We start from the raw sequence: 27,786 nt of genomic DNA on the forward strand, positions 1-27,786 counted from the left end.
AGGCTCACTGAGGGACACGACACTGGGCACACAGCACTTAGCGCAGTGACGGGCACAGGTGAGGACTTGCAGACTTTAGGGGAAAATAAAACTTGCAATTTCAACTAAAACGTCTGATGTTACTCTTGGTGTCATATCGTATCATCCACATGTTTTACATGGCATGAGATTATCGAGTAAACAAAAGATGTAAAATATGTTGATCTGCCCGGTATTTCATACTACACATCTAAACTGTTCACAAATCCTGTTTCTTTTTTCTTTTACAACTCTCTGTGTCTCTTCCTTACACAGCCTTGTTCCTGGATTCCAACTCAATGTCTACCTGTATTTATATGGCTTTGCTGCCCTCTGCCCCTTTTCCCACTCCTAAATTTATGATGTCTGCATTTCCAGATCCTTCCCTCAATCTTCAGCTATTTCTCAAGCACCACTTTCAATCTGGAAAGTTCGATCTCATCAAAATCTATGATTTCTCATACAACCATGCTTAGGGTAAGGCTAAATTATGTAATAGTCCTCACTAAACCACAGAATTGCGAGAACAACACACAGAAAAATCCATAAATGTTACAAACGTTTTAACATAGTAGCTAAATAACTCTGCCTAATTGCTTGGAAAGGTGGATAATTTTAATTATAAATATCTAGAGTAAAATCTGCACAGTGTTTTATAGAATGGGAAGTTCTTGCAATCGCTATGCTCAAATATTTAAGGGATATTATTATTTGTTATATTTTTCTTACTATAAAAATATTAAGAACATATTTTAATGAAGGCGTTAAATATTTTATCGTGGTAGGGGTCATTAACTTCTGAAGGGTTTTTGTTTATTTTTTTCTCAGTTTGTGAAGATGTGGCAGCTAGTATGACCAACTACTGTTTTATATGAAAGCTCTTTGGCTTTTCTACATTTATTCATCAATCCATTTGCAGTAAGAATTTTCTAGATCTTGAGTCTGTGAGATTAGATGCATTTTCTAGGCTGGCTGAGCAACTTCAATTTTCTTGCACATATGTAGATATAGATTAGATATAGATAGATATAGATATATAGATGAGATGATAGAGATAGAGATAGATGATATAGATATAGATTTGATCAAAGTTTTGCCAGAAATCATTTATAAAACTTTCATCAAACCAGGTGACAGCACTACTAGCCACAAATATTTATATAATAGGATTCCTGATGTTGGTCCAAAGCAAATGGATAAAAAAAAGAAAAGAAAGAAATGCATCTTTATGCTACACAATATGGTAGGGAACAACCCTTTATTTTAATTGATGATTTTCTCTCTTATTTTTTCCCAAGCTTGTCAAGCATTTCATTTTTGTACAAACAAAAATAAAAATCTAATATCAACTTCTAATAAATTAATATATCATTTCCCTTTAAAAACAAAAAAATCAAGGATAAGAACTTCTCTCATTCACTCTGCAGGCTCAGCTGGGCCGTTTATGACTCAGTTCTGAGGAAAATATCCAAGCACAGCCCCCTCAGCGCCACCTGACAGGAGGAAAAGCTGCCTTCTCTTTTCCATCCCTACTTTCTGCTGTCAAGTCTCTGCTCAGAGGGCTTCTGGTCAGGAGAATGTTAGTCAAACAAGAGCTCAAACAATGTGACTCAAAGAAGAGCTCACTTAAGAGAACTGAGTCAGCCCAGCCGGCGTGGCTCAGCAGTTGAGCACTGACCTAGGATCCAGGCGATCGGGGTGCGATTCCCGGTCAGGGCACAGGCCCGGGTTGCGGGCTCCATCCCCAGTGAGGGGCGTGCAAGAGGCGGCCGATCAATGACTCTCCCATCATTGATGTTTCTCTCTCTCTCTCCCTCTCCCTTCCTCTCTCTGAAATCAATAAAATATTTTTAAAAAAGGAGTAATAGAGCACGGGGCCAGAGGTCCCTGATCACTTCGCACCCAGGGTTTTCTCCTTGCCATTCAGCCCTTTGCCGCAAAAGGAGCACCAGTGGCTCGGGCTTTATCTAGCGTCTGCATGTCTGCCCTTCCCTGCAGTCATCTTACACCTGGTCTTCGGTGACCCAAGCAGTTTTCCCCAAAACTGAATATAAACCAAAAATGTCAGTTTATTAATATGAAATAAAAACATAACTGGAAACGCGTCTGAACACCTATGTCAGATGGTCATCAATTAAGGTGCTTAGGAAAGGAAATCTTCCTGAACAAGATAAGCAGCATACTTGGTGAGCAGATAGAGGGAAGGCCGTGTGGGATATTCTAGAGAGAGCGTCAGCAAGAAAATAAAGCCAGGTGTTGCTTAGATAGAAAGGGATAGCATTATTTCACAGAACTAAAAACACAGATACAATCTTCACCCGTAACAAAAGCTTGTATTGAGACTATAAAACATCACAATCTACTGTAATTCAGCTATCTCCCATTAACTACATTTAGTTGGTGTCTTTTTAAGGCAATAAAAGAGAATATAGGCCCCCTTGAAGTTATTTTGGAGATAAGCTAGAATGAATAGTAACATTTACAAATCACTGCCAGGTATTTTTAAAATTCAGACATTAAATAACTGTAAAACCTAATGTAGATATCATTTAATCTAATGTTTCCTAAACTTGTCTTACCACTAGAATCACCCAAGTTTATGTGTGCGTATGTGTGTTTTAAGCTAAGGTTCTTAGGATTCTCTTCCAGAGCCTCTAATATAATGTATGAAAATCTATATTTTTTAGAAAATACTCCAGGTGGTTCTGATAATTAGGAAAATTTGAGAACTACTAATCTAATTCTACTCCTGTGTTTAAAAGAACAAGTTGAATTCCTAAAGAAGTCCAGTTCTTTGCTTGATAACTGAGATATTTTACACACACACACACACACACGCACACACACACGTGCCTTAGACGTGTAAAGCATTCTGCCTGATAACTAAGATAAGACACAGTATAGAACTGACTGACGGCTGTCAAAGGGGGGGGGGGCTGGGTGAAAAAAGGTGAAGGGATTAAGAAAACAAACAAGCAAACCAACAAACCTCATAGACGCAGACAACAGTAAGGTGACTCCAGAGGGAAGTGGGGTTGGGGGAGGCAGAAGAGGGTGAAGGGGGGATGAATGGTGACAGAGGAGGCTTGACTTGGGGTGGTGAACACACAACACGATATACAGATGATGAATTATAGAACCGTACACCTGAAACTGATATAATTCTATTAACCAATGTCATCCCAATAAATTCAATAAAAATGAAAAAATACAGAATATGAATGCCTCTTAAACCAGATTTCTGTTTATTTAACCACACTACTAAGAGAATATACATTACCCACACATTTATTTATTTTACCGCTAAAAATAATTTTTGCTGCCTTTTTCCTAAACTCTGGAGGGTATCTGGTTGTGTCTTGTAGCCTTTTGTATACCAATTAAAAACGAGAGAGAAAATTTACTTTTAATTTTGATGAGCTCCTTATAAATTTCTATTCCCTAAAAATCTATTTTGTTTTCTCTGTTCTCCACCATTATCTATGCTACACTTAAAATAACACTGCATTTCATAGTGAACTCTCAGTATTTAAGCTTGTGTGGAACATGAATATCCTTCAGTGACATTCCAAAGAGGAAACAAAATTAGAACTAGAACAATATGGAAGCCACCACCACATTGTATGGAATATATTTAAATTTTCTCTTCATCGCTAGAATTTTATTTTATTTTTAAAATATTTTTATTGATTTTTAGAGAGAGAGGAAGGGAGAGGGAGAGAGAGAGAAACATCGATGTGAGAGTGAAACATTGATCGGCTGCCTCCTGAATGCGCCCCACTGGGGATCAAGCCTGAAGCCCAGGCATGTGCCCTGATGGGGAATCAACTCAGGGACCCCTTGATACATGGGGTGATGCTCAGCCAACTGAGCAACACCGGACAGGAGTTCATCCCTACGATTTTAAAAGGCATGCTTGTGCTATGTTGCAAGCTCACTGACAGAAATCGTGAGGCATCATAATGCAATTTAAAGTCAGTTGAAATACAGTTCTCACTGCTCCTGTCCTGATTGTCCAGTTCACTGTCCTCCTGTAGGACGTACAGACAGGCGTCCACATGACAGGGGAGGCTGTTCTTGCTCTTAACTCACACCCAAGGCCACATCATTTTCATATATATTAGAGACCACGCCACAGAATATTTTGTCTGGCAGGTGAACTCTGCAATAACCAAGTCTCAATGTAAATCTAAAATCTAAGTACATATATATAAAACAGCAAGGTTTCTGAGTTGCATGTTGATATATCTTCTGGTTCTACTGAAAATGCAGGTAAGTGGTGGTCTTTTTTAAAAAAGCACTGGCCCTGGAGGTCTTCTAACTTTGAATCACATGGAAATCAAAGCTTCACATCTCACTAATCTCTTCAAAATTAATTTTACATGAAATTATCTAAGCAAGCAAGGAAAGGAAAAAGTCAGTGGGGGATTAAATGTAGTAAATCATATATACTATGAACAGCCTGATGTGATGTGCTGATAAAAGAGAATGCCATCTGGCATGTTTTAAAGAGTGAGTGAGTAAAGAACTATTCTTAAAAAACTAGATATTCATTTAAGATACATTTTTAGATAAGAGAATGAACAGTCATAATATACAGATTGTTAAAAGTGATTCTTCCAGCGTCATTTAAGGGTAGGACACTCACTTCCATAGATTTCATAAAAATCTTAGCGTTAGAAGTAAGGTTGTCCTTCCCAAATCCTCACTTTTACACTCCTTTGCACCTCCTTCATCCTTGCATTAGTGACCTCTTTCCAAATTATTCTATTAAGTTTTCTGAAAACATATTTTGTTTCCAGCCTCATCAGAGAACCCTTACTTTCAGTCCTGGCCTTCTGGGGTGCCAGAAGACAGGTTCTACCTGAAGCTTATTTTTAGTATATATTCCTAAAAATAGGTGATCGATTCCCAATACACCTCTCATTTAATAATCAATGTGTTCTGTCACCATGGTAAGAGAGAAAAGGCCAGTTAGTGTTGGTTATTTAATTATGCAGCCATTTGAACAAATCTAACCAAATTATAATGCTTGGGGATATTTAACAGTTATGTTTAGATTGGTAATGTGGCAACACGAGGGAAAAAACAATAATGAAGAATCATATCTAAGGATGACTTATGATTTCTGAGATCAACAACAACAACAAAATTCTGCTTCCATTACAATATTGAAAGAATGTAATTCTTTGTGGATTCCATAGTGGCTGGTCATACTAAACAAGTGGCTAGTCAGCAAATTTGTAAATAAAGTTTTTGTTTTTTTATTTAACTGGAGCTTATGAAAAGGAAAGGTTGTGTTTTGTTTTTAATTGGAACAGAGCCATACCAATTTGATTTTATTCTCTAAGTTGTTTTCATACTACAAAGCATCTATTGAGTAGCCACAACAGTGACCCTATATCCTGTGGAGCCTAAAATATTTACTACCTAGCTCTTGACAGGAGAAGTTTACAAATGCCTGGTATAGATTAAAACTGTTGTGAGTGTTAGAATCAATAACATAATTAAGAGGTCCTTTCACAATCTTTAATTTTTAAGTAAATAATTTACAAATATAAAATTATCTTAAAAAATCACTTAATATTGAATAACTAAGGCAAAACTGTTTAAAGCTGACTTTTTAGAAACAATATTTCTTTTCTACCAAAGTAAAGTTTAAGAGCTTTGTATTCACTGCAGTTCTAAAACTGGAGAGGAAAAAAATGTGTTAGGGATATTTATAGATCCTCTCAATTTTAAGAGAGTCCTAACTAAACTTTTGAAATGCAAAATATATTTTACATAATATACTATTAGTTATACTCTTAAATTAACTCTACTAAAGAAAGAAATATCTACAATAAAATTTTAAAGTATTTTGGAAAATTACATCTTCATCTGTAAAGCCAAGTTTTCTACATAATAACCTTCCTTTTTATATGGTTTTGGTGGTTTTATAGGTAAACTTCTAGGTTTTGGAGGTATGGAACATCAAATATGTTTATCAAATAGGATATGAAATGGATTACCAAAATATTTTTCCTAATGTGAGAGAAAATTCTGAAAGCAGGCCTTTATTTTGAGAGTTCACTCATGAAGAAAGAGTGGGGGGTGGAGTGATACAGGAGAGGAAGGCAGGCTCATTGTAAGGATGGTTTATCAACTTGGCTATCCCTGTGCTGGAACCTAACAGACCTTCTAAGGCATCCTATAAAACAATCTAATAATTGTCAACTTGGAAGGAGAACAGGGCTCCATCCTTTACTGATCATGGGTGGCCCCATGGGCATCAACCTTCCCAGACTCCTGGCTTGCACCTGCAGGAATACCCCACCTCCTGAACTGACACCTGCAGGATATTCCACCTGCTTAAGCCATGAGCTGGGGTTCAGGCCAGGCAGGTGTTGTCTTATTACACCTGCACCAATGGGTCAAAACCCGAGATCAAAACCCGTCTTGAAGAGACATCTATTTCTGATATCTGCTCTTTGTTCTTCACACTTTAAACATTCTCCCTACATGATCCAATCCCAAATCTCTCATTGTTCTACACTTCTGCTGCCCTAATCTTCAGATTGTTTTTTATTTTTCCCAACCACTGGCTGGACATTTCCACTTTAATGCCCCAAAGAAACCTCAAAGTTTTAAAAAGTCTCAAATCAACTCATTTTTCTCCCTAAAACTCTCTTCTCTATCTTCCTTCCCCCATCTATTCTACATTTCAATTGATGGCTCCTACTGTGGTGGTTCCGATTGTTCCCACCAGAATCCTGAATTATCCTTGATTGATTATACACACACACATGATAATGGTAGCTCTGCTTCAACATGTCCTCCTCAAAGCCAACAGACTAGTCTGTCTAATAGTCCCTTCTGATTGACTCAATTAACTGATTAAAACCTTCAAAGGCTCCCCATCTCCTGCAGGCCAAAGCACTCATTCTGGACCATGACATCTGAGACATTCCCTAATCTGGCTTCTGCCTATCTCTCCCTTGCTCACACTTTATGTCATGAATTCCAAAGCTGCTTAGTGGTTCTTCATATCATCATCTGTATATATTTGCACAAACCTCCTTGTGTCCTTAATTTCTGACCCCAACCCCAACAAAGCCTATCTCTTACCGATAGTTTAAGATGTAAGTCATACAACACCCTCCTAGATACCACTGTACTGAGCCGGATGTCCCTCCCTTTTCACTGTAATTATTTGCCTTTGTGTCTCTGTCTCACTTTCTCCCCTTTAGAATATGTGCTCCATGAGGCAATTATCATCTACTATTTGTGTTTGTATCCCCACCAAGAGGCATAGTGCCTAGGGAATTGTAGAACTAATATCAATGAGCAAATGAATATATCAATAGACATTAATTAGCACTTAAGTAAAAAGGTTCCCTTTGACCTAAGTTAATATTTACATGGGGAGATTATACTCAAATATTAAATTTTGCTGTTTATGTTCCATTTCTTTTGGGCAATTAATTCATTCGTTATCTTCAGTATATCAATACTTTGGGCTGATATAAAACAGATAGAGGAATTAATGGCAATCTCTACAATGTATAACAGTAGGACTATTGATACTACCTGTAAAATGTGAATTATTGGAAAGGAAATTAAAAACATGAACTGTGATCGTAAATGCATTTAAGGGCTCAAAAATAAATAAGAATTCATGATAGCTTATACTAAAATTTAAGGTACACTTTTGTTAAGACATGATAAAGCTAAATTTTAGTTTCTTAATAAGAATTTATATGACATAATATACAAAAAGAATTGTGGAGTTCAATTAATTGTGAATTAAAAAATGGAATTTGTATAATTTTATAATTAGAAACAATTCATTTCATTATTCTGATGAAGAATTTAGTCATTAGGAGATTAAGTAACATCTATAAGGTGACTAGGTTCCTTACTAGAAAATTTAAACTTTAGAATCCAGGTATGCTATCCTCACTTGATGTCATTTCCACTTTATTATGTTGTTTCCCTAGTACTTTTAAAGATAAAAGTTGGGAAATAATATTTTCTTTACATGTACAGCACCAAATATCAAACAGTGTAGTAGTGTAAATAACATGTATCTATCAAAACAAAACAAGAAAATTACATAATAAAGGTATGTTAAAATAATTTAATATAGCTAATAGGTTAGTCTAACAGGAAAATCTTTAACAAAGTTATACCCCCCCCCAAGAGAGTAAATTGAAAAGAGATAAATTATTTGTAAACATGATGGAATATAAGCTAATTCATTTTAATCCAATGCTTCAAACTGAAGCAAATTGACTTTAGAATTATTCTCATTTTTCATTACAATCTTGTTTTTCATTACATTACACTATGCTTCATACTAAATATAAAATCAATTTTTCATCTTAACACATGCTGGAAATACACAGGGTCGCCATGTCGAAAACCAGTAGGAAGAATACTTGTTTCCAATTATATTTTTTAAAGCTTCTTGGAAAGCTTTTTTAATTGAACAGTCTTATTCAAATACAATGATTATTCTATATGGCAAGAATGGGTCTGTGAGGAAAGATAAGTATCTTAAAGATGACAAAGTGTTAAAAGCAAGATGCTAAAGTGTTGGGGGGGACAAGCTGACTGTCGGAACCATTATATTCTACCCTTGGAACACTAAAAAAGCACGCAGCAAGAGGTGAGAGTCACATACTCATTTATTTGGGCATTGTCACCACTAGATTCGCTGAAATTTATCTGCATGCTTGCATATGGACTTTTGATTTTAGCTGATACAGTGACAATTATAAGAAATTGGTCTCTGTTTTTTAAGTAATTATAATCAAAGTCCTAATAATAGACTGATAATTTATATAAAGTGTATATACATAACAGAAGGTTTCAAGTGACTGTTGAGAAGATAAACACCCCATTTTAAACTGTGCAAAAAAAGCACACACTGGTATCACTTTGCCCTGGGTGGAATCCAAGAGAAGTTCTGTATTAAAGGCAATTTAGGTTAATATTTAAGAACTTGAACTCTGGACTGACACGGAAAATTTTAAAAACCTAGTACTACTACTCAGTGCTTTTAAAATGTTTTATTTTGACCTGATTTTAGACTTATATAAAAGATGCAAAAATAAAACAAGTTATCTTCATGTCCTTCAGCCTAATTCCTCTAATGTTAACATTTTATAAAATAATCCTCATTTTTCTCCATAAAAGAGCAGAACCCTCCTCTTAGTGTTTTGGGAGATTATGAAAAGATAATGTAGGGAACATAGCACCTGGCACATAGAAAGTATTAAATAAATATTAGCTGCAGTTGTTAATTTTGTTTTATGTCTACATTAGTGAAGCTTTGGTAGAAATGGAGGCTACAAGGGAAAACAGGAGGTAAAGCTCCATGATCTGGCTTTGGGTCTCCATGACTAATTAGCATTAGGGCCAGAACCTAACAAATATATCTCAGGCCACATTCCCTATGAAACAGGTTTGAGATGGATTTGGGTGCAGAACTTCTACTGGGCAACTCCCTTGGAACCAAGAAGTTGCACATAGTCCTGAAAGAAGCAGGACTGAGTGGAGGAAGCAGTTGAGCTAAAATGCAGTCACAACAAAACATCAGGGAACTGGGATGGTCCTTCGGAGTTGCCCCAAATTGCAGGAAGAATACTGAACTTTTGTACCCCCCATCGACTGTTCTGATATGAGCTGTCTCCAAAGGGGGGCATCATACCTGGCAAGTCAACTCTCATGAGAGCAATTTCTAAACAGAGAGAATCAGCTGGGAGGCATACCCGCCAACACTCCCAGCAGCTGGGGGATGAATATTCCAGTTCGGAGGGCGCACTGGGGTCATGCACAAGTATCCGCAACAAACTATTCAGGAGGAACTGTGTGGACACAACCGATTCACGGCCAGTGAAGCAAACTACATAATCTGTTGTCAGGTGACATAAATTAAAAGGAAAATTAAAATCTATATATTGATCCTCAAAGTCTGTCAAAACATTCTGTCTTTTGCTATGTTTTGCTTTGCTTTTGTTTATTTAAGAACTTCTAAGCAAAAATTAGTAATATATGTTTTAGACAGGACCAAATGTCAAGGACCTTTTGGCAGGGACCAAATGTCTCCATGGACATTTTGGACAGGACCAAACGTCCTGCAGTAATTGAGTTCATTAAAAGTTTTCCTATGTTTTCTTCAACAAATTTTATAATTTTACCTTTATGTTATGTATATGATATATATCATGATTTACTTTGAGGGCATAGTGTGAGGTAAGTGCTGAAGTTCCTACTTTCCATTTCATATCCAGTTTTAACAGCAACATTTTTAATGAGACTTATTTCTCCATTGAATTACAACTGGCAATATAAGAGTAGGTCTCTTTCTAAACTTTTTATTTTGTTAAAGCAGCTTTATAATATCTCTTGAAATCTAGAACATTAAGTCATCCAATTTCCTTCTCCTTTTTTAAAAAAAAAGCCTTCTGCATTTCCATAAAAATTTTAGAATCAGTTTTGTAATTTATCCAAAAAGGCCCTTAAGGTTGTTTGGGATTACCCTGAATGGAAAGATCAATTTGGGAGTAATTATCATCAATAAGTTTAAGCCTTTAAGTGTGAATTTCATAATTTAGGTTTTCTTTCATTTCACACATTAATGTTTTATAAATTTCAGATCTGTACAGTTTTTCATTAAATTTATTCCTAAGTATTTTATTATATTTAATGCTATAGTAAATGGAGTTGTTTACGTAATTTTCTAATTGCTTGTTAATTGTATATAGAAATACAATTAATATAATTTATTGACCTTTTACACTATGACTTGGCTTAAACCCACTTATTAGTTTTAGCACTTTTCAGATGTTCCCAAGGATTCTCTATGTATACATTCATGTCACCTGAGAACAAATACAGTGTTTTTCTTCCTTTCTAAAATATATGCCTAATCTTTCTCTTTCTTTTCTTCTCTTTTCTTTTCTGTTCTCTCTTTTCTTTTTTTTCCTTCCCTTCCTTTCTCCCTCCCTCCCTCCCTTCCCTCTTTTCTTTCTCCCTTTTGCATTTGCTAGCTTGGACCTCTAGTGCAATATTTAAAAGTGGGGAGAGCGAACATCCTGGCATTCTTCCCAATCCTATATAAAGAGTATTAAGCATTTCACCCTTAAGTATGATGGTAGCTGTAGGTTGTTGTTTTCTGTAAACACATTTAATCCATTTGAAAACGTTCCCTTCTATTCTTAGCTTGCTGAGAGTTCTTATTATAAAAGTGTTAGATTTTATAAATTCTTTCTATACCTCTATTGAGATGATCACATAATTTGCCTCCTCCTTCCATTAATATGGAAGATTTTCAGATGTTAATCCAAACTTACATTACTGAGATAAACTCCATTTGGTCGTAATATATTATTATTTTTTAATATTGCTTTGAGTAATTTCACATCTAAATTTATAACAAATATTGGCCTCTCATTTTCTTCTCTTGTGACATCTCTGGTTTTGGTATCAGGATAATACTGGCCTCTGTTGTCCTATAATGCTTATTCTAGTTCAAGGACAGCTTTCAGTTTTTATTTTTCAACTTAATAGCAATACTTATTATTATGATGATGATTACATATTTATTATTGTTGTTATTGCTAACATTTTAGTACTGTATGTGTTGATCTTTTCTATAATCTTTACAAAAACTATGCAAACTAGGTACTATTATTATATCCAATTATAGATTTAAAAACTGAGCCACACAGAAGTTACATTTTTCCTAAAGCTACACAGCTAATAAATGACAGAGCCAAGATTTGAACTTAAGCAGTTTTACTCTGAAGTCTATATTGTATTTTGTTCAAATACAGTGAAAAGTTAAATTTATTATACCGAAAATACAACTTCAATTTGAGCTACTTAAGATGTAAAATAAAATGAACTCACATTTTACACCAAATAGTAGCTCCAGGTTGATATAAAGTTATAACATTGCATAAATTATGCAACATTAGTAGTGCAACATTAGATTTGTAATGTCAGTGTAATGTCAGTACAAACTGCAGTCCCAGGATGCACAGAGTTTACTTGGGTCGAATGACAGAAGAAACACCTACCTCTGTCATTAGCAGCTATCTGAACAGCAATAATGCCAAGAGTTATCGAGCATGCTGCCATTACCTATGGGAGCAGAGATATCAGAGAAACAGAAAGAAGCAAGAAAAAGAATCTTAAAATGTAATCAAATCAAAGATTAGAAAGTCAGGGACAACAATACAGGAGAAACAGTAGAGTCTTGGAGGTCAAAACAAGTAGTTACACATTGCATTTGATAAAGAAAAATAAATCTTACCCTAAGACAGAGCTGGGTGTTCTATAGTGGGTGTTGATTGCTTTTGGCTGTGTTTTAATTTAGATAGAATTACAAGAACACTGTGGGCAAAGGTCTGCTCTGTAGTGATTGAAGCAATAAGAATACTCAGTTAAAAGAATATCACGTACAAATAAAAATCATAGTAATGTATTTGCACATACACATATGTAAATAAAATCATGAATTTAGAGACAAAGAAATATAGAAATAGCCTATATGTGATGACATGCTTATACACAAGGACATCCATTCCAGATTTTCTACAATAGTCCTCATTTCAAATCACCTAAGTAGTTTTTATAAACCTTCCAAATTTCCTGGAGATTTCAGTCATTCCAAATGTAAATAAAATTTCCATTGGCAGCAACTCTCACAGAAATTGGGAGGAAAATTTTTGTCAGATATTCAGTATAAATTGAGGCTTTAGATACATGATGGAATTTCACAATAGATCGTAAGTTTAGGGCTATGTGGACTGATTTCTATTTTTATCATTTTTTAGGACCTTTATTCATCTTCGCCCTCTACTCTTAACCCTCCTGGACACTAGCTCAAGGATCAATAAACATCCTTAACCTTAAACATTTCAGAATTGCATTTATTCATATTTTTGGGTTTTTCCCTTGGCTTTATATCATGAGATGTAAAGAACATTTTCTATATGAGTTTGAGGTAGACCTAAAAAGGCTCAAATGGCAACAATAAATATTGTTTCCAACATAAATAATGACATAATAAAGCAAACTAGAATGTGTGTTTAGGTAAAAAAAAAAAAAAATACTTGGAAGATAATATCATGAATTCCATTTCAAGAAATTAGTTTTCAAAAGTTTATAATCAGATTTCACTTTGGCAATAGTTCACAATGCTGTTTTGAAAACAATTTCAGAATAGCTCCTAAAGCAGTTCCAAATGGCAATTCTGCTATAAGGACAATTCTATTAAGACCAAGAACATTGAATTTCTCTTTAGACCCTGAAATTCTGGGAAGCACTAGAATAAAAATCACCTACAATTCCCTTTTATCTTATGAAGGAACATTTTTACTAAAAATGTTAATGTAAAAATTTGGATATGAACTCAAATCACCAATATGACATGTTTAAGAAAAAAAAAAAAAAAACAACTATGTGTCTCTAACCTATTGTGAGTTACTATGTCCCATAAACAATCCTGGAAGGAGGCTGCACCAGAGGATAAATTGATATAGATCTCTTTGCTCTCACAGACAGTGTTACAATATTTTCTGCTGAATGAGAAAATGTTTAAAGGCATAAATCAAGATAAAGCAATCATCTGACAAAGAGTTACAAAGAGGTCCCATACCTTTTTCTTAGTGAATGCTGTGACACATTGATTTTCTACTGAAGATGAAAGCCAAAATCATGCGTCATCAATATCAGCTAGCAAAACTATTTGGTTCAATGTTTTATACTGTTAAAAAAAAAAATTACGGAGAAAAGGCAAATCTGAAGTGTTTCACATGATCAAAACAAGTTTGGATCAGCAGAGGAAAACACATTTGAAAGACATTTCATAGAGTTTATTTCTAGAGACTAAACAATGTATCAGAAGGGAATAAACTGTTACTTTTGTTTGTCCAGCCAGATACAGAGCTACTGTCTGGATAAGAAGATTATCTGGGTGCTACTTAAAAGTAGAGTTTTGCTCAACTGGCGTGGCTCAGTGGTAAAGCATTGACCTATGAACCAGGAGGTCAAGGTTCAATTCCCGGTCAGGGCACATGCAGGCTGATCCCCAGCAGAGGACATGCAGGAGGCAGCCCATCCATGATTCTCTCTCATCATTGATGTTTCTCTCTCTCTCTCTCTGAAATCAATAAAAACACTTAAAAAAAAAAAAAAGTATAGTGTTTAACAAAATAATCCAGCATGGGTAATCTAATACACTTCATATGGTAGCTTCACAGAAGTATAGTTAACATCTTCCTTAAAAGAAGAGGCCAGCAGGGAGCTGTTAGCATACCCAGCATTTCCATGTGAATTCCAAAATGGCAAATAAATCCCACACCTGAGACCTCACCCCCACTCAGAGCCCCTCGGCTGACAGCCTCACTGTGGCAAATCTGCAAAATCAGGCATGGAAACCCCCCGCACCACATGTTCCCACCCCATTCTACCAGAGCCAGCCAAAGGGCAGGGTCCAGTGATTTGGAAATATCTACGAGAAGGTCCAAATGGCTTGTATAAGCAGTACCAGGGAAAAAAAGAAAGAAACAAACAGAAACATAATTACACAAAGTTTCAAAACACGGCATAAACTATGAAGAGATGAGGGCATACTGGAATTAAAGCATTCGTTTACACTTAATAATTTCCTAACCCTTTTTTTTAAACAACCAATTGGCAGTTTTTAAAAATCCATGACCACAATCCTAATCTTTCTTTGTCCTTCATTTTTTTGTTGTTTTTTCCCCACATGGATTATAGAGATATTTGAATATTACCATAGTATATATTACTTTTTATGATTTTGTAATGTTCAATGACCCATAATAACATGTATTAAATTTCTATTATTAATAATAATGCAGGGGTGCGCAGAAGTAGGTTTACAGTTATAATACAAATAATACAATAATTAATAAATAATATTACAAGAATAAACTCTGGTTCATGTACTCACAAATGTAAACCTACTTTTGCCTACCCTTGTATATATATAGAATATTTCCAATGCTTAATGGTCCATAATTATATGTTACTGTAATTTTGGAGGGTCAAAATATTAGATAAAATTTAGTATTACAGAAAATTTAGTATTACAGACTTCTGTAATACTAAATTTAGTATTAACAAGCAGAGTAGAATTTAAATAATGGATTCATTAAAAATTAAGCTGGTTGCTGTTACATACACTCTAGTAATAAGCACCTAACCTTTACTCCCCCCTTCTCTAGTCACGCTTTCTCCAGCCTGGAAACCAACTTCATCTCTTTGTATCAGGATTGGATGAAGTGTGGACACAATGAGCTGTGCCTATATTTGAATTTGGCTGAAGAAGATAGTGTTGAGAAACTTAAGATTGTGAAAGATTTATTGTGCTGTTCAGCAAGCAACAAACCTGTGAGTGCCGCTAGCAGGCTGCAAGCCAGTCACCCAGACCTTTTCAACGCAAACTCTAGCAACTATACACACGCTGGAGAAAAATGTTTTATGAGGCTGCACATGTAATTTCGACTTTTAGCATTTCTGTACATAATTTAATGGAAAATGGGCTCAACTTAACATTATTAAATATGGCCCTGTTTTATTGACAACATAACTTGAGAAACATTTTTTCCCGAGGAGAACTGAAATACGACGCACCATTTAGGATGCCAATTATGATCCTGAATAAGATTTTTAAGTCTTTCACCACAAAGTCCAACGGGGAAAAAAATCTCCTTTTCTTTATACCCAAGGATAGTACCCTAACACAACAGAGTTCTTTCAGAGGGAGTCAGAAAGTTATATGGTACTAAAAGGTCTAGCTAAACAAGATTTTCTTTGAAAGCACATGTCTCCTCCCCACGCCTACCTCATCCTTAAAAATATATATTTTAGAAAATGCAGTCATGCTAGAAAAAAGTGAGCTGAAGATTGTAAGGCCTGGTTCCTGTAATGCCCAAAAATTAACGACTTGCATCAAACTAGGCTTCTGTAGCACTTCTATCAGTGCCTACGGTCCATACAAGTACATGCCAAGAAACTCGGTCCTCCAAGGGAAGAAGCAGAAGAGAGAGAGATTTCAATTTTGGATAAGAAACCATTTCTGCCAGTATGTCCAGAGGTAGGATGGGAAGCCCCATGAAGTAATAAATTCTTAACACTGGAGGTTTGAGAGTATACCTGGCTTCCAATACTTGGTGAGGAACTGCTTGAACTAATTTTAATGTTAAATAATTTTAATTCTATTCAAATGTCATAATCCTGATACCATATTTGTGGTGCATCACCAATAAAACAGGCAGCCGAAAACACCAGGTAACAGGTACTTATGTAAAATGGTTCTTGTTCGTTACGTAGCTACACCCTCGTTTTAAGTATAAGTAAAAATGTGACAAGTAGGTAAAACCAGATATGATAATCTCATTTGTGTTCTCCTTTGTTAGAAATTGCCCTTTCAGAAGGTCAAGAGTATGCTCAGTATTATGAGTTGAAACCTCTTTAAAAGCTATGATTCAACGTTTTCTTCAAAACAGATGTGACAAAGTGACTCCTCTCTTATATTCATTCAATAGCCTCCAGAATTGAACATGGGTCACAGACCTTCCCTGTGGACATGTCAATGTGCCCCTCCACCAAGATTGTTCTATAAAGACTTGTTTTGCTGTATTGATTTTTCATGGAAATTTTGTGCTGACTTAGGAGAAAGAGAGGTGCCTCCTATCCAAAAAGCATGCTGGAAAAAGGAATCAGCAGTGAGTTCTAAGAAATTACAAATAACTTTTTAAAAAATGAAGCAAGTCTTATTAAGCATGTTAGATAAACCAGCTTAGATAAAGCAATAAGAAATCTTCAAAAGGAAGAGATAAATAGACTGTCTAGGATTTAAACTTTTGAGCATGCCAACCCAAGAGCAATCTAGGATGGCAAGCATAGTAATCTGTATTAGATCGAGATTTTAAGGATAGAGTTAGATAGAGCACCACACTGGGGTATTGTCCTGGGATAAACGGAACACTGCTTGTCATATAGGAATACATTCCACAATATTAGTATGTAGGATCACTGATTTAGATACCATCTCACCCTCAGATCCACACTTACAATAATATACCAGTTGAAATGCAAAATATCCAAGAAAATATCTTTGGGGAAAGAAAACATTATTTTGACATACTATATCATGTCCATATATAAACCATTTCTCTGCAGTATCCTATATGATTTCATTAAGACCAGTGTACCATTTAATAATACAGTATAGAATATTATTGGTAATAAAATAGTAAATAATGCTATAATTAGTATACATGAACAGCACTGCAGCCACCAAACACATTCCAAGAAGTGTTGCGATCTCCAGAAATGATATCTAAATGCCATCCCTTTCCTTCAAAGGTTGCTATGCTATACTTTCTTCTACACCATGAAAATCTGGAAATGCCCTCTAAAAATATATATCTAGAAAAAGTGTGGGGGAAAATAGATACAATTTTACAGAATTCTTATATTTTGAAAATTAGCCACATATTTTTCTGAGTTTTTTCCTCATATCTATAAAGTTGACAAAAGAGATCTTTAACTTATCCACTTCAGGGAATTGCTGAGAGATCACATAGAGAGTATATGTAAAAGTCATTTACAAATGTTATATGTGAAAGCCACATAAGTATTTGAACTTGCTTGTCATAAATTTGACTTTTTAGGAGAAGGCAGGGGAGATTTCGTGTAAACAACATTCCACCTGGAGTAAGGAGACCTAGACTCAAGCTTTAGCTCTGCCCAGAGCAGCTGCGTGATTTTCCAACAAAGATGCGCTCTTCCCAGATTGCCAGCGCTTCCCTATAAAACGTGAAGTATTCAGATGAACTATTCAAAATATCACAATTAAGAGTCTGAGCTTTTTTCAGAATACCAGAGATGGTGCCCAATTCTTTTTTCCCTCCAGAATTTTTTAGTAGAACAAGAACTTAAAGTCGAAGGACCCTGCACCTGCTTCCAACGCCATGTGTCCATCTTTAAAGATTTTAATCACATGTTATTGGGAGTAGTCAAGGAGAAAAGCAACTTAACAAGCTTGGGTACAGCCTTAATTAAATGATAAATGTGTATCAAAGTAACTTGGATAAAGTTCTACTTGCTTTAAATTTAAAAATTTTCTGCCCAGCCGGGCGTGGCTCAGTGGTTGAGCGTCGACCTAGGATCCAGGCGATCAGGGTTCGATTCCCAGTCAGGGCACATGCCCGGGTTGCAGGCTCGATCCCCAGTCGGGGGCGTGCAGGAGGCAGCCGATCAATGACTCTCTCATCATTGATGTTTCTGTCTCTCTCTCTCCCTCTCCCTTCCTCTCTCTGAAATCAATAAAAGATATATTAAAAATAAATAAATAAATAAAATTTAAAAATTTTCATATTCCTTAAACATTATGATGCATTTCCAATACACATTATGCAGCCCATTATCCATACCTGAAAAGGCTGCCTGCTGGAAATGTCCAGGTGTTTCTTTATCCATCTGTTGCCTTGGTTCCCAAATATCTGCCACAGCAGCTTGCCCCTTGCGTTACTCCAGACTCGCTGATAGACGGCCAGCCTGTAAATGTGCTTTCCGAACATGTGGAAATGGAAGCGGAAGGTGCAGCTTTCTGTGCCAGTGGCCCTGAGGATCGGGCTCAGCAAAGCAGCTGTGTTTTGGAAAACCTGTGGCTCCGAAGATTCGATGTAGAGATAGTGTCCTTTAGCTGTGCCCAAAGTATGATCCTTCATTGGCCCTGTATTAAGTGTTGAAGTTGGACCCTGGTTCCTGGTCCAATCGAAATCATCTTCTGTATCTTGTTCCCAGTTACAAATTCCATTTTCAAAGTTACATTGTAGTTCAGGTGCTGAAATTGGCATTAAATAACAGCAAAAGAATATTAAAGACAAAAACAACTCTGATGAATACTAGTTGATATTTCACTCCTGCCAAAGTAAGCAATTTTAATCTAAAAAAAAATTGCAACAGTAAAGTTTTAAGAAGAGTGAAAAATCCTATATAATACATCAAGTAATAATATTGTATGGACTGGAAGTAGAATTATTTTGGCCATTGTTTCCAAATGCCCTTTATGCCCATCCCTTCTCCATTTCTATTATCAAATCTCGGCAAATGATCACAACCCAACAGCTGGCTCACTGCAACAAACTTCTGGCTCAATGGACTTTAAACTTAGCTGAATGTTCCAATCCAGTGACCATTAATATATATACACACAAAAACACCAAAGCCCAGAATTCACCTCTAAGAATGTTGACATAATGGTCCAAATGATATAGCCAATCATCAGGATATCTTATCAGCTCTCTTGGTGACTCTAACATGCGGAGCTGAGAAGAGTCATCTTCTAACAGGTGCCAGTCTTTTGGAATCATCTGGGGCACATGGTAAAATTGCTTACATGGTGAAGCCTACCCAAGTACTATTCTGTTGGATTCGGGATGAAGCCCAGGAATCCACATTTTTAACACGTACCCAAGATGACTATAAAGAAGATATTTTCCAGACCCCACTCGGAGAAACCCCTTTCTTGGGCTCCATCCTGCCCCAGTTCCAGGTGTCCCTTCCACACCTGTGCCAGAATGACCACCCTTAAATGACAGGTTGTCATTTTCCTGCTCCATTCAAAATCCGTGAATGTGTACTCACTCAACCTAAACTTAAATCTACACTCCTCTTTCAAGCTTCACATTTTTCAAATTAAATTAACTTCCTGTTTGCCCTTCCCTTTAGCAAGCCCCATCCTCCCAACAGGCCCTTAGCATTCCACCCCTCCCCCATCTCTATTGATACCCAATGTTACGTCGTGTGTCTTGCTGATGCTTAGCTGTGTCTCCTTAGTGGTCACCTTTTCTACTGGCTGGACTGAATCTCCTTTAAATGGGAGCTTTTAAACTTCTAATGCCTCAGTCACTAGAAGATTCAAAGCACTTATAAAGCACTAGGCCCTTATCAATGAAATGCTCTACCTACATCTCTAGGATAACCTAAGAACATATTCATTTTTCAAGATGAGAAAATTTTGTCAACACCAAGTATCAGTTTAGAATAAATGAGACAGAACGTACATTTGCATTATTTGGGCAGAAGGTACTGGATTTAGAACTAATGACTAGTTCCACATTTTAGCTTCATTTACGCAATTCAATACTTTTAAAAAATAAATGTCAGCTGTCCTTTATTCATCTTGGTATAATTGTACTTGGCATCAAAGTGAACAAATACTCAGACAGTAAGCAAAAGTGCACGTGAATAAATACAGCCAGGTAAGAACAGACCATCTGTGCCTAAAAACTGGAGAACAGGAGCTTACACCTAACGAAGGGAACTGAATGAGGAACTGTCAAGTGACAGCTCCTCTGCCGTTTGATATTTACTCACTGGGGACTAATCCAGTCCAGTTGTGACAGGAACTGGGGACCCAGGGCGTGCTCTCCAGGTGTCAGTCCTTGGCCGGAGAGCAAGAGAATGTCAAGCTGCTGAGTTTTTTGACCTAATGCCAACAGATTTATATATTGCCTGTCTTCATATTGACTACATGCTCAGTCTTCATTTCAAAAGGGAATATGTGTAGCTCAGCCCTTAAAAAAGACCATGACCCTAAACATACTGCAGGAAATACAGCGAGGATTTAGAATGTCTAATGTATTCCACGTAATAAAGTGATATGTCTAGATGGAAAGCTATGAGCAACGGACAGTCTAATGCCACTACTATTTTCTGTCCTTAATATTTAGTCACAAGAAGAATATTGATATTATAGTTGTACTGCCATAATTCCATTTTATGAAGTTAATACTGACAAGTTTGAAGATAATTTGCTTATTTTTAGCAATAGATCAAGATTTTTTTTAATGCTTACCTGAGGATATGTTCTCATTGAATTTTAGAGAGAGGGAGGGAGAGAGAGAAACATCGATTGGTTGCCTTCTGTATAAGTCACAACCAGGAATCAAATCTACAACCTAGGTATGTGCCCTGACTGGGAATTGAACCCATAATTTTTTGGTGTATGAGACAGCACTCCAACCAACTGAGCCACCCAGCCAGGACAATAGATGAACGCTTTTTTTAAAGAATAGAATTGGAAAGCTTGAAAAAGATTAAAAAAATACTTTCTGAATTTGCAAAAAATAAATTAGATGTAGGACAAGCAACACTTCTTATAATAGCCATTGTCGAAATCATCAATTTTGTTTATATCCATATACTCACACATTAGTTGTGTAATGAAATTTCTGACAATATCAAAGATTACATATATGCAAAATTCTCTACAGCAATTTGTATGGAAATTTCCTAGTATGTTTCCTACCACGTGCCTAACATTTTATGGCTTTATTTTGGTTTATAATTGGCCTCCCAACTTAATAGACACATAGTTTAAATTTTAAGTATTGTTGCTATTTCTGCGAAAGGAAAGATACAAACTTTTTCCTGGCAGATTTTTGTAATTAAAAGATAAAACCACAACTCTGAGTTTCTGATTCATATTCAGGAGCAGGTGCATCAGGTACTAGCTGGAGCTAAGCTTATTAAATTTCAAGAGCTACGCAATCATCAGATATACACATTTTTTGGTAATTTAAACCACAAACTCAGACTTATCTTTGACACCTTACTCTGTGCTCACTAAAGCCAAAACATCATCAAATGTCCCTCCTCAAATTTTCCCAATAGTCCCTCCATTTCCATCCTTACCATTGTGACAAGCTGCCAACTCCTCTCCTGCTGACCACTGCAATGGATTCCTAATGGGTCAACTGAATCCCATCTTCTCTAATCCACTCATAACACACCATACCCGTAGTGACATTTCCAAATATGCCAATTTTATTGTATTAGCCTCCTTCTTAAAAACCTTCAAATGAGGAACAGCTTCCTTAATATGGACTAAAAAGACCCGCGAATCTGGCCTCCCTTTACATCTCCCTCCTTCCATTGCACCCTACTCTCCTCTCTCCTTGCACCAGCCACACATTAGCTGTCTTCCATCTGCCATGCAGTCACATACTGGGGCTTTTTCATGTATGCTTGGATTTACTATTTTTCAGATTTCAGCTAAGTCAATACCTCTAGGAAGTCCAATGCCGCTATTACGTCATATAACATCACTCCTATTTGTAAGTCTTGTCAAAGCTTCCATTCTATATTTATTTATTATATATTTGAATAATATCTCTCCTCAATTAAGCTTTAAGCTCCATGAAGGCAGGGACTCTGTGTAGCTGTATTTAACATTGTATCCCTAGTATTTAGTTTATAAATCTACATAATAAATACTGATGGCTTGACTAACTAATTGAATTGCACAAAATATTGATCAACCCTGGGACAGTGCTTAGTGTCTTTGGCTTGACTGGCTAGAAAACAGTACATTTAAGTAAGACCACCACTACCAAGTGAGCAAGAGGAGGAAAAATATACTTACCACAGTCAACCTCATCAGTATGATCACCACAATCATCCACCAGGTCACACAGCTGAAGCTTTTCTATGCAAGCCTTTGTGTGTTCACACCAGAAATGATCTGGCCCCTCACAGTTCTCCGCAGGGAGGGGAAGGGTACAGTTTTCAAAACTGATGTCATCAATAGCTGAGACCCCGTCATAAATGCCAAGACTGACTTTTTCTAGTGACAAATGGAAGGGACGAGTGAGGCGCCCAAGCTGAATGGTTGCCTGCGACCACTGGTTGCCCTGGTTATATAACACTCTCCAGAGCACTGTGGAGTCATTGGATTTTTCCACATGGAGCTGGAGCACGGCTGCTCCAACTGACAGGCCATAGTTATAAAACCTGGAAAAGAGTAAACAAAAGAAATAGATATGATTTATGGGATAGACTACACATTCAACTGTTACACTCTTTCACTTAATGTAATAATAATTAATAATTAGTTATCATAAAGGGCGCTTTTATTTCTTACAGTAACCGTAGCTGCATGTTTGCAAAGCTTATCTACAAGGTGCATACTCTGACTCTCAGGACCCTAGGGGCATTTCTCAGGGAGTTCAGTCCAGAACAGAGGAAGCAGTGTTAATTAAATTACAGTCTGTTGCTGGAGGGAAAGAATCCCTTTCATCTTCAGAAAGAACACAACAAACACTGATAATGAGCTCTTAAGTAAAATGTTAGTTGTGTGGATCTAACGCAATAGCGATTTTTAAAGCAAAGCCAGGGGCAAGTCATAATGCCTACTAAGTGCAGGTGTATGCCCACAACCACTGGGCTGCTAGGGTAATTGACCATTGTTCTTAATATTTACCAGAAAGAAAGTGTGCATCCTGTTCCTGTCTGGCTGATAGTCGGGCTCTGGAGTTTAGCAACTTGTGCCAAGCTGCTGCTTTTCTTCAGAATGAACATGAAATGCCCTGTTGGTACACAAAAACAAGTCATAAGTTAACGTATTAGATTATAAAGTAAGACATCTTTCTTTTAACCCTACACTAAATAACTCCCATGTCCAACTAAAATTAAGACCATACAACAATTAAAAATCAATAAAAGTGATTTTTAGTCAAACTTGCTCTTATAAATATTAAACTATGATCTATACCAAGGTCTAAATGATGACAAAAACAGTTGGTAATTTCAGTTATTCAGCCAAAAATATATCTATACCCATTATCTCCACCATCCATAAAGGAATAATTCCATGTAGACAACATTAGTGTAACTGATAATGCTCAGCTGCCCTACTATGTGCTGTGGTAACACAGAATGTTATCTGTTTCTCTTTCTCTTCCCAGACATGACCAAAGGTAAACTGAAGTAATTACTAAGAGCCTCTGCTTATGTCTTACCTTGAGCAGTATTTTGAGTATGATCATGGGGCGGGGCCTGTTGCTCAAAATCAGCTGAAAGGCTACTTCTCGAGCCCCACATCCAGTCAAAATGGTCCCCACTGATTGCTTCAAACCAACCACAGCTGTTTGCTTCAAAGTCACATTTGGAAGCTGAAGAACAGAAACGTTGCCTTTAGCTGGGCTCTCCAAAACATTCACACGCTTCACAAAGGGCAGAGTTCAGTGGAAATCACCTTGTCAGGCTGCTCAAGAACATCAAAGAACATACTTGAGGGGGGTGAAAGGGGGTATCCTCTGATCCGAAAAAACCTGGAGTTGTGTTTATCATACTAGAAATGGGTAAGGCAGAATTACCAATTTTAAAAATTCAATTATTTTCCAAATATTCTAAGCAGCAGCAGCATCCGACGAGATTGTTTACAGGTTGGCCAAGGTCGGCCTAATTTATTCTGATACTCGTGTTAGTTTACCTGCTTCTATTATATGACCTGGAAGGTTGAATTATCCCCACGGAGTATTTTACACTAAACCATGGAAGCTGCTATTCCAAAAAAATTAGTATTTGAAAAATGTAGATACATTACATTTAATTAACATTCACCTCAGGTTTTTATAGAACTTAGTATTTCCTAAAGCATTGTATGCATTGCTTAATTTGTGCAGGGCAGAATAATTTGATCCAGTTTCCAGGTAAATATGCAGAAAAATCAGCTAAGTCCCAGGAAGAAGAGCAGAGGAAGAAGCGAAAAGGAAAGAAAGGGGGTTTATAATAATAGCAGTACAGCACTACAGCCGATGTTCAGTGAGTGCCTGTACCACTGAGCGCTTGATCTAGATCTAACATTCACATTAGCCCTAGGAGAAGGTGCTATTATTATTGTTGTTGTTATTGTTGTTATCATTATTCTAAGGAAGAAAGGGAGGTTTAGGAAAGCTCTTAACTTAACCAAAGTCATGTAGTCAGGGAGTTGTAGAGAGGGATTGGAATCCAAATATTCTGGCTCCTAGGCTAACATCCATCTGCAACTCTTGACAATAACTCTTAAATATCATTAGACTGAAAAAAAATAATAATAATAAGCCAAAAAGGAATCATCTAAATTTGCTTAGTGTGGATGTTCAGCTGTTACTATATATCCCAATGCAAAATGAGGCTCACTGCCACGAACGATTATTACATTGGAATCCTTGCTCACTGGCCATTTTTATCCAAAGATATAATGATAAATTACATAGATTTTCCCTTGTGAGAGAACTTAGGACATAAGCAGTAAGTTTAGGGGATAACAGTATACAGTAAATCACTCGGTGAGATTACAAAATTTAAAACCGTAAAGGCATTTTAACCTAATTATAAATCATTTTCATTGTTGGAAATGTTACTTCTACTCACGGAGGAATATGAGATGAATAGTAATATTACAAATACTTTCTTATTTGTAATAGTTTCTATATAATATCTGATTTCCAAAATATACTTGTTTTCTGCCTAGTTTCCTACTGGGAAATATGTCTAGCATGGTACTTTTAAATTTCATCAAAAGTCAGTGGGAGAGGGTACTTTGTAAATTTTATGATTGTGTCACCATTATGTGTACACCTGTAACTAATACAAAGTAATATGGAATGTAAACTTTAACTGAAAAAGAAAGTCAATGGGAATGCATGGATACATTTAAAAATAAATACTTTAAAAATGTTGCATCAACTTTAATAAGCAAGGGATGATGATACTTCCATATACATATAGAGACAATTAGAAATCAGCAAAATGAAGACAGTACTGCTATTTTTAGAATACAAATTTCTCAAGTAAAGTTTAGAAATCTATGGTGAAGCAAAATGAAGTGCCACTAGAAATGAAAAATAATGATAAATATATCAAGTTAAGAATAAGTGCTAAGGATATTTAAGTTCGCTATTTTAAAATTTATCTTTATTGTTGAAAATATTACAGATGTCGTCTTTTTTCCCCATTGACCGCTTCCACCCCATACCCACCCCCCTCCCCAGGCCTTCACCACAGTATTGTCTGTGCCCATGGGTTACTCATCTTTGCATAAAAATTCTTAGGTTAATCTCTCCCACCTACCCATCCACCCTCACCTTCCCTCTGAGATTCGTCAGCCTGATCCATGCTTCCATGTCACTGAATCATTTCTGTTCATCACTTTATTATGTTCTTTAGATTCCACATATAAGTGAGATCATGTGATATTTGTCTTTCTCTGCCTGGCTTATTTTGCTTAGCATAACATTTTCCAGGTCAACTTCAGAATTTTAAAGGCCATCTCCATTTGTAAAAATGTAATATACCAATAACCCATAAATGTACATAAATTCCAGAGGTTTCAAAGTATGTAATGCCATTTCAATCCCTGAGGAAGCAAATGTTTTTGTTTACTCAGTTCTTGTTATACAAATGTAGAAAGAAAACTAAGTATTGCTATTGTATAATATCTACCCCCATAGCTACTTGGAAAGGGGATCTTATCATCTGCTATTCAGGGAGATATTGCTGTGGAAGTAAATGAATATTCAAATGGTAGTAAAATTTAGAAACTACAGAAACAATTTTATAGTTCTCTTATATAAGGCTCTTCAAAAATAGTAATTTTAACAGATGATTATGCTGTTAAATTTCAAATATGCTATAGTATACTTTGTTCCCACATATTTAGATTTCTATACACATTTAAAAATCTACCTCAAGTGATCATATATGTAGTAATCAGATTAACCTCTGGTTAGCTGTTAATCAAACAGACCTCATTCGAACAGCTTTTGAAAATTATGTATATCTTTTTCTGACAGAAATACAATATCCTGGGTGTGTTTTAATAACTGAGATTCAAGGATTTTTCACTGTTTCAGGGGCATCATTACTGACTATCTCAATTATCGTCATCATCAGAATTACCATAATTTGCAATAACAATTACAGTTACCATTTACTCAGAGATTATTGTGTACCAAGCTTTGAGCTAGAGGCTGTTACATTCATAACAGGATGCCAACACAGAATTTCTAAAGATTATGCATGTCTATTTTATAGCTATGGGTAGAAAAGCAAGTGACTCTATAGCAGCTTTTAATTATTTTATGTCAAATTACCCTTGTGACCTCAATTAGTTATGTAAATATAATTACAGTAGTTACCTCTGGGGAAAATATGTTAGGGGATATTTGGTGGATGACAAATAGGTCCATCACCCTACACTATCATTGTCATTTTTAGAGCTTTTTCACTCAGGCAAAAGAAGATTAATGCATGGAGAAGACAAGGAATCTTGTGAGATAAAAATAAAACCCAGAATCAGGCCCTGTCTCATGTCCTATTCATTATCTTAGAACTTTTCTGATGATTTCAGATGAACCCTACAGAGGTTCATTTGTAAGAAATAAACACAAAGTTGACAAAGGGGAAGTCTGGATTGATCATTTGAACCTCTCAAAAAGACTTCTAAATTTATAGAAGGATGCCTCTTAACATTTACCCAAACTTACTGAAAACTATGTCCACATAAAAAGCTGTGCCTGAATGTTTATAGCAGCTTAATTCATAATTGCCAAAACTTGGAAGCAACCAAGATGCCCCTCAGTAGATGAATGGATAAATAAAATGGTGGCACATCCATACAATGGAATATTATTCAGGGTTAAAAGATAGGCTATTAAGCCATGAAAAGACACAGATGAAACTTAAATGCATATTATTAAGTGAAAGGAGTCAATCTGAAAAGGCTACATACTGTATGTGAAAAGATGCTCCATATCATATGGGTTTGATATTTTAAATTTGTATTTCATCCAAGAAATACAAATTAAAACAAGAATAAGATACCACCACCCCCTATCAGAATGGTCAAAATCGAGAACACTGACAACACCAAATGCTGTGAGGATGTGAATCCACAGGAACTCTCAGTCA

The 27,786-nt window shown here is 36.1% G+C and overlaps 1 protein-coding gene across 1 annotated transcript in view; it reads right to left on the reverse strand.

The window, feature by feature from the left end:
• The window catches only part of MALRD1 (MAM and LDL receptor class A domain containing 1), a gene marked incomplete at its 5' end in the record, with an annotated part of 544,166 nt that overhangs the window by 391,436 nt on the left and 124,944 nt on the right, over positions 1-27,786 (reverse strand). The window contains 4 exons of the mRNA XM_081144915.1: positions 18,480-18,892; positions 22,478-22,845; positions 23,315-23,420; positions 23,853-24,005. Of these exons, the coding sequence (XP_081001041.1) occupies positions 18,480-18,892; positions 22,478-22,845; positions 23,315-23,420; positions 23,853-24,005 (1,040 nt within the window). The remainder of the gene's footprint in view (positions 1-18,479; positions 18,893-22,477; positions 22,846-23,314; positions 23,421-23,852; positions 24,006-27,786) is intronic.

The sequence above is a fragment of the Miniopterus schreibersii genome (assembly GCF_964146895.1).
Source record: "Miniopterus schreibersii genome assembly, chromosome: 1".
Lineage (NCBI taxonomy): Eukaryota > Metazoa > Chordata > Mammalia > Chiroptera > Miniopteridae > Miniopterus > Miniopterus schreibersii.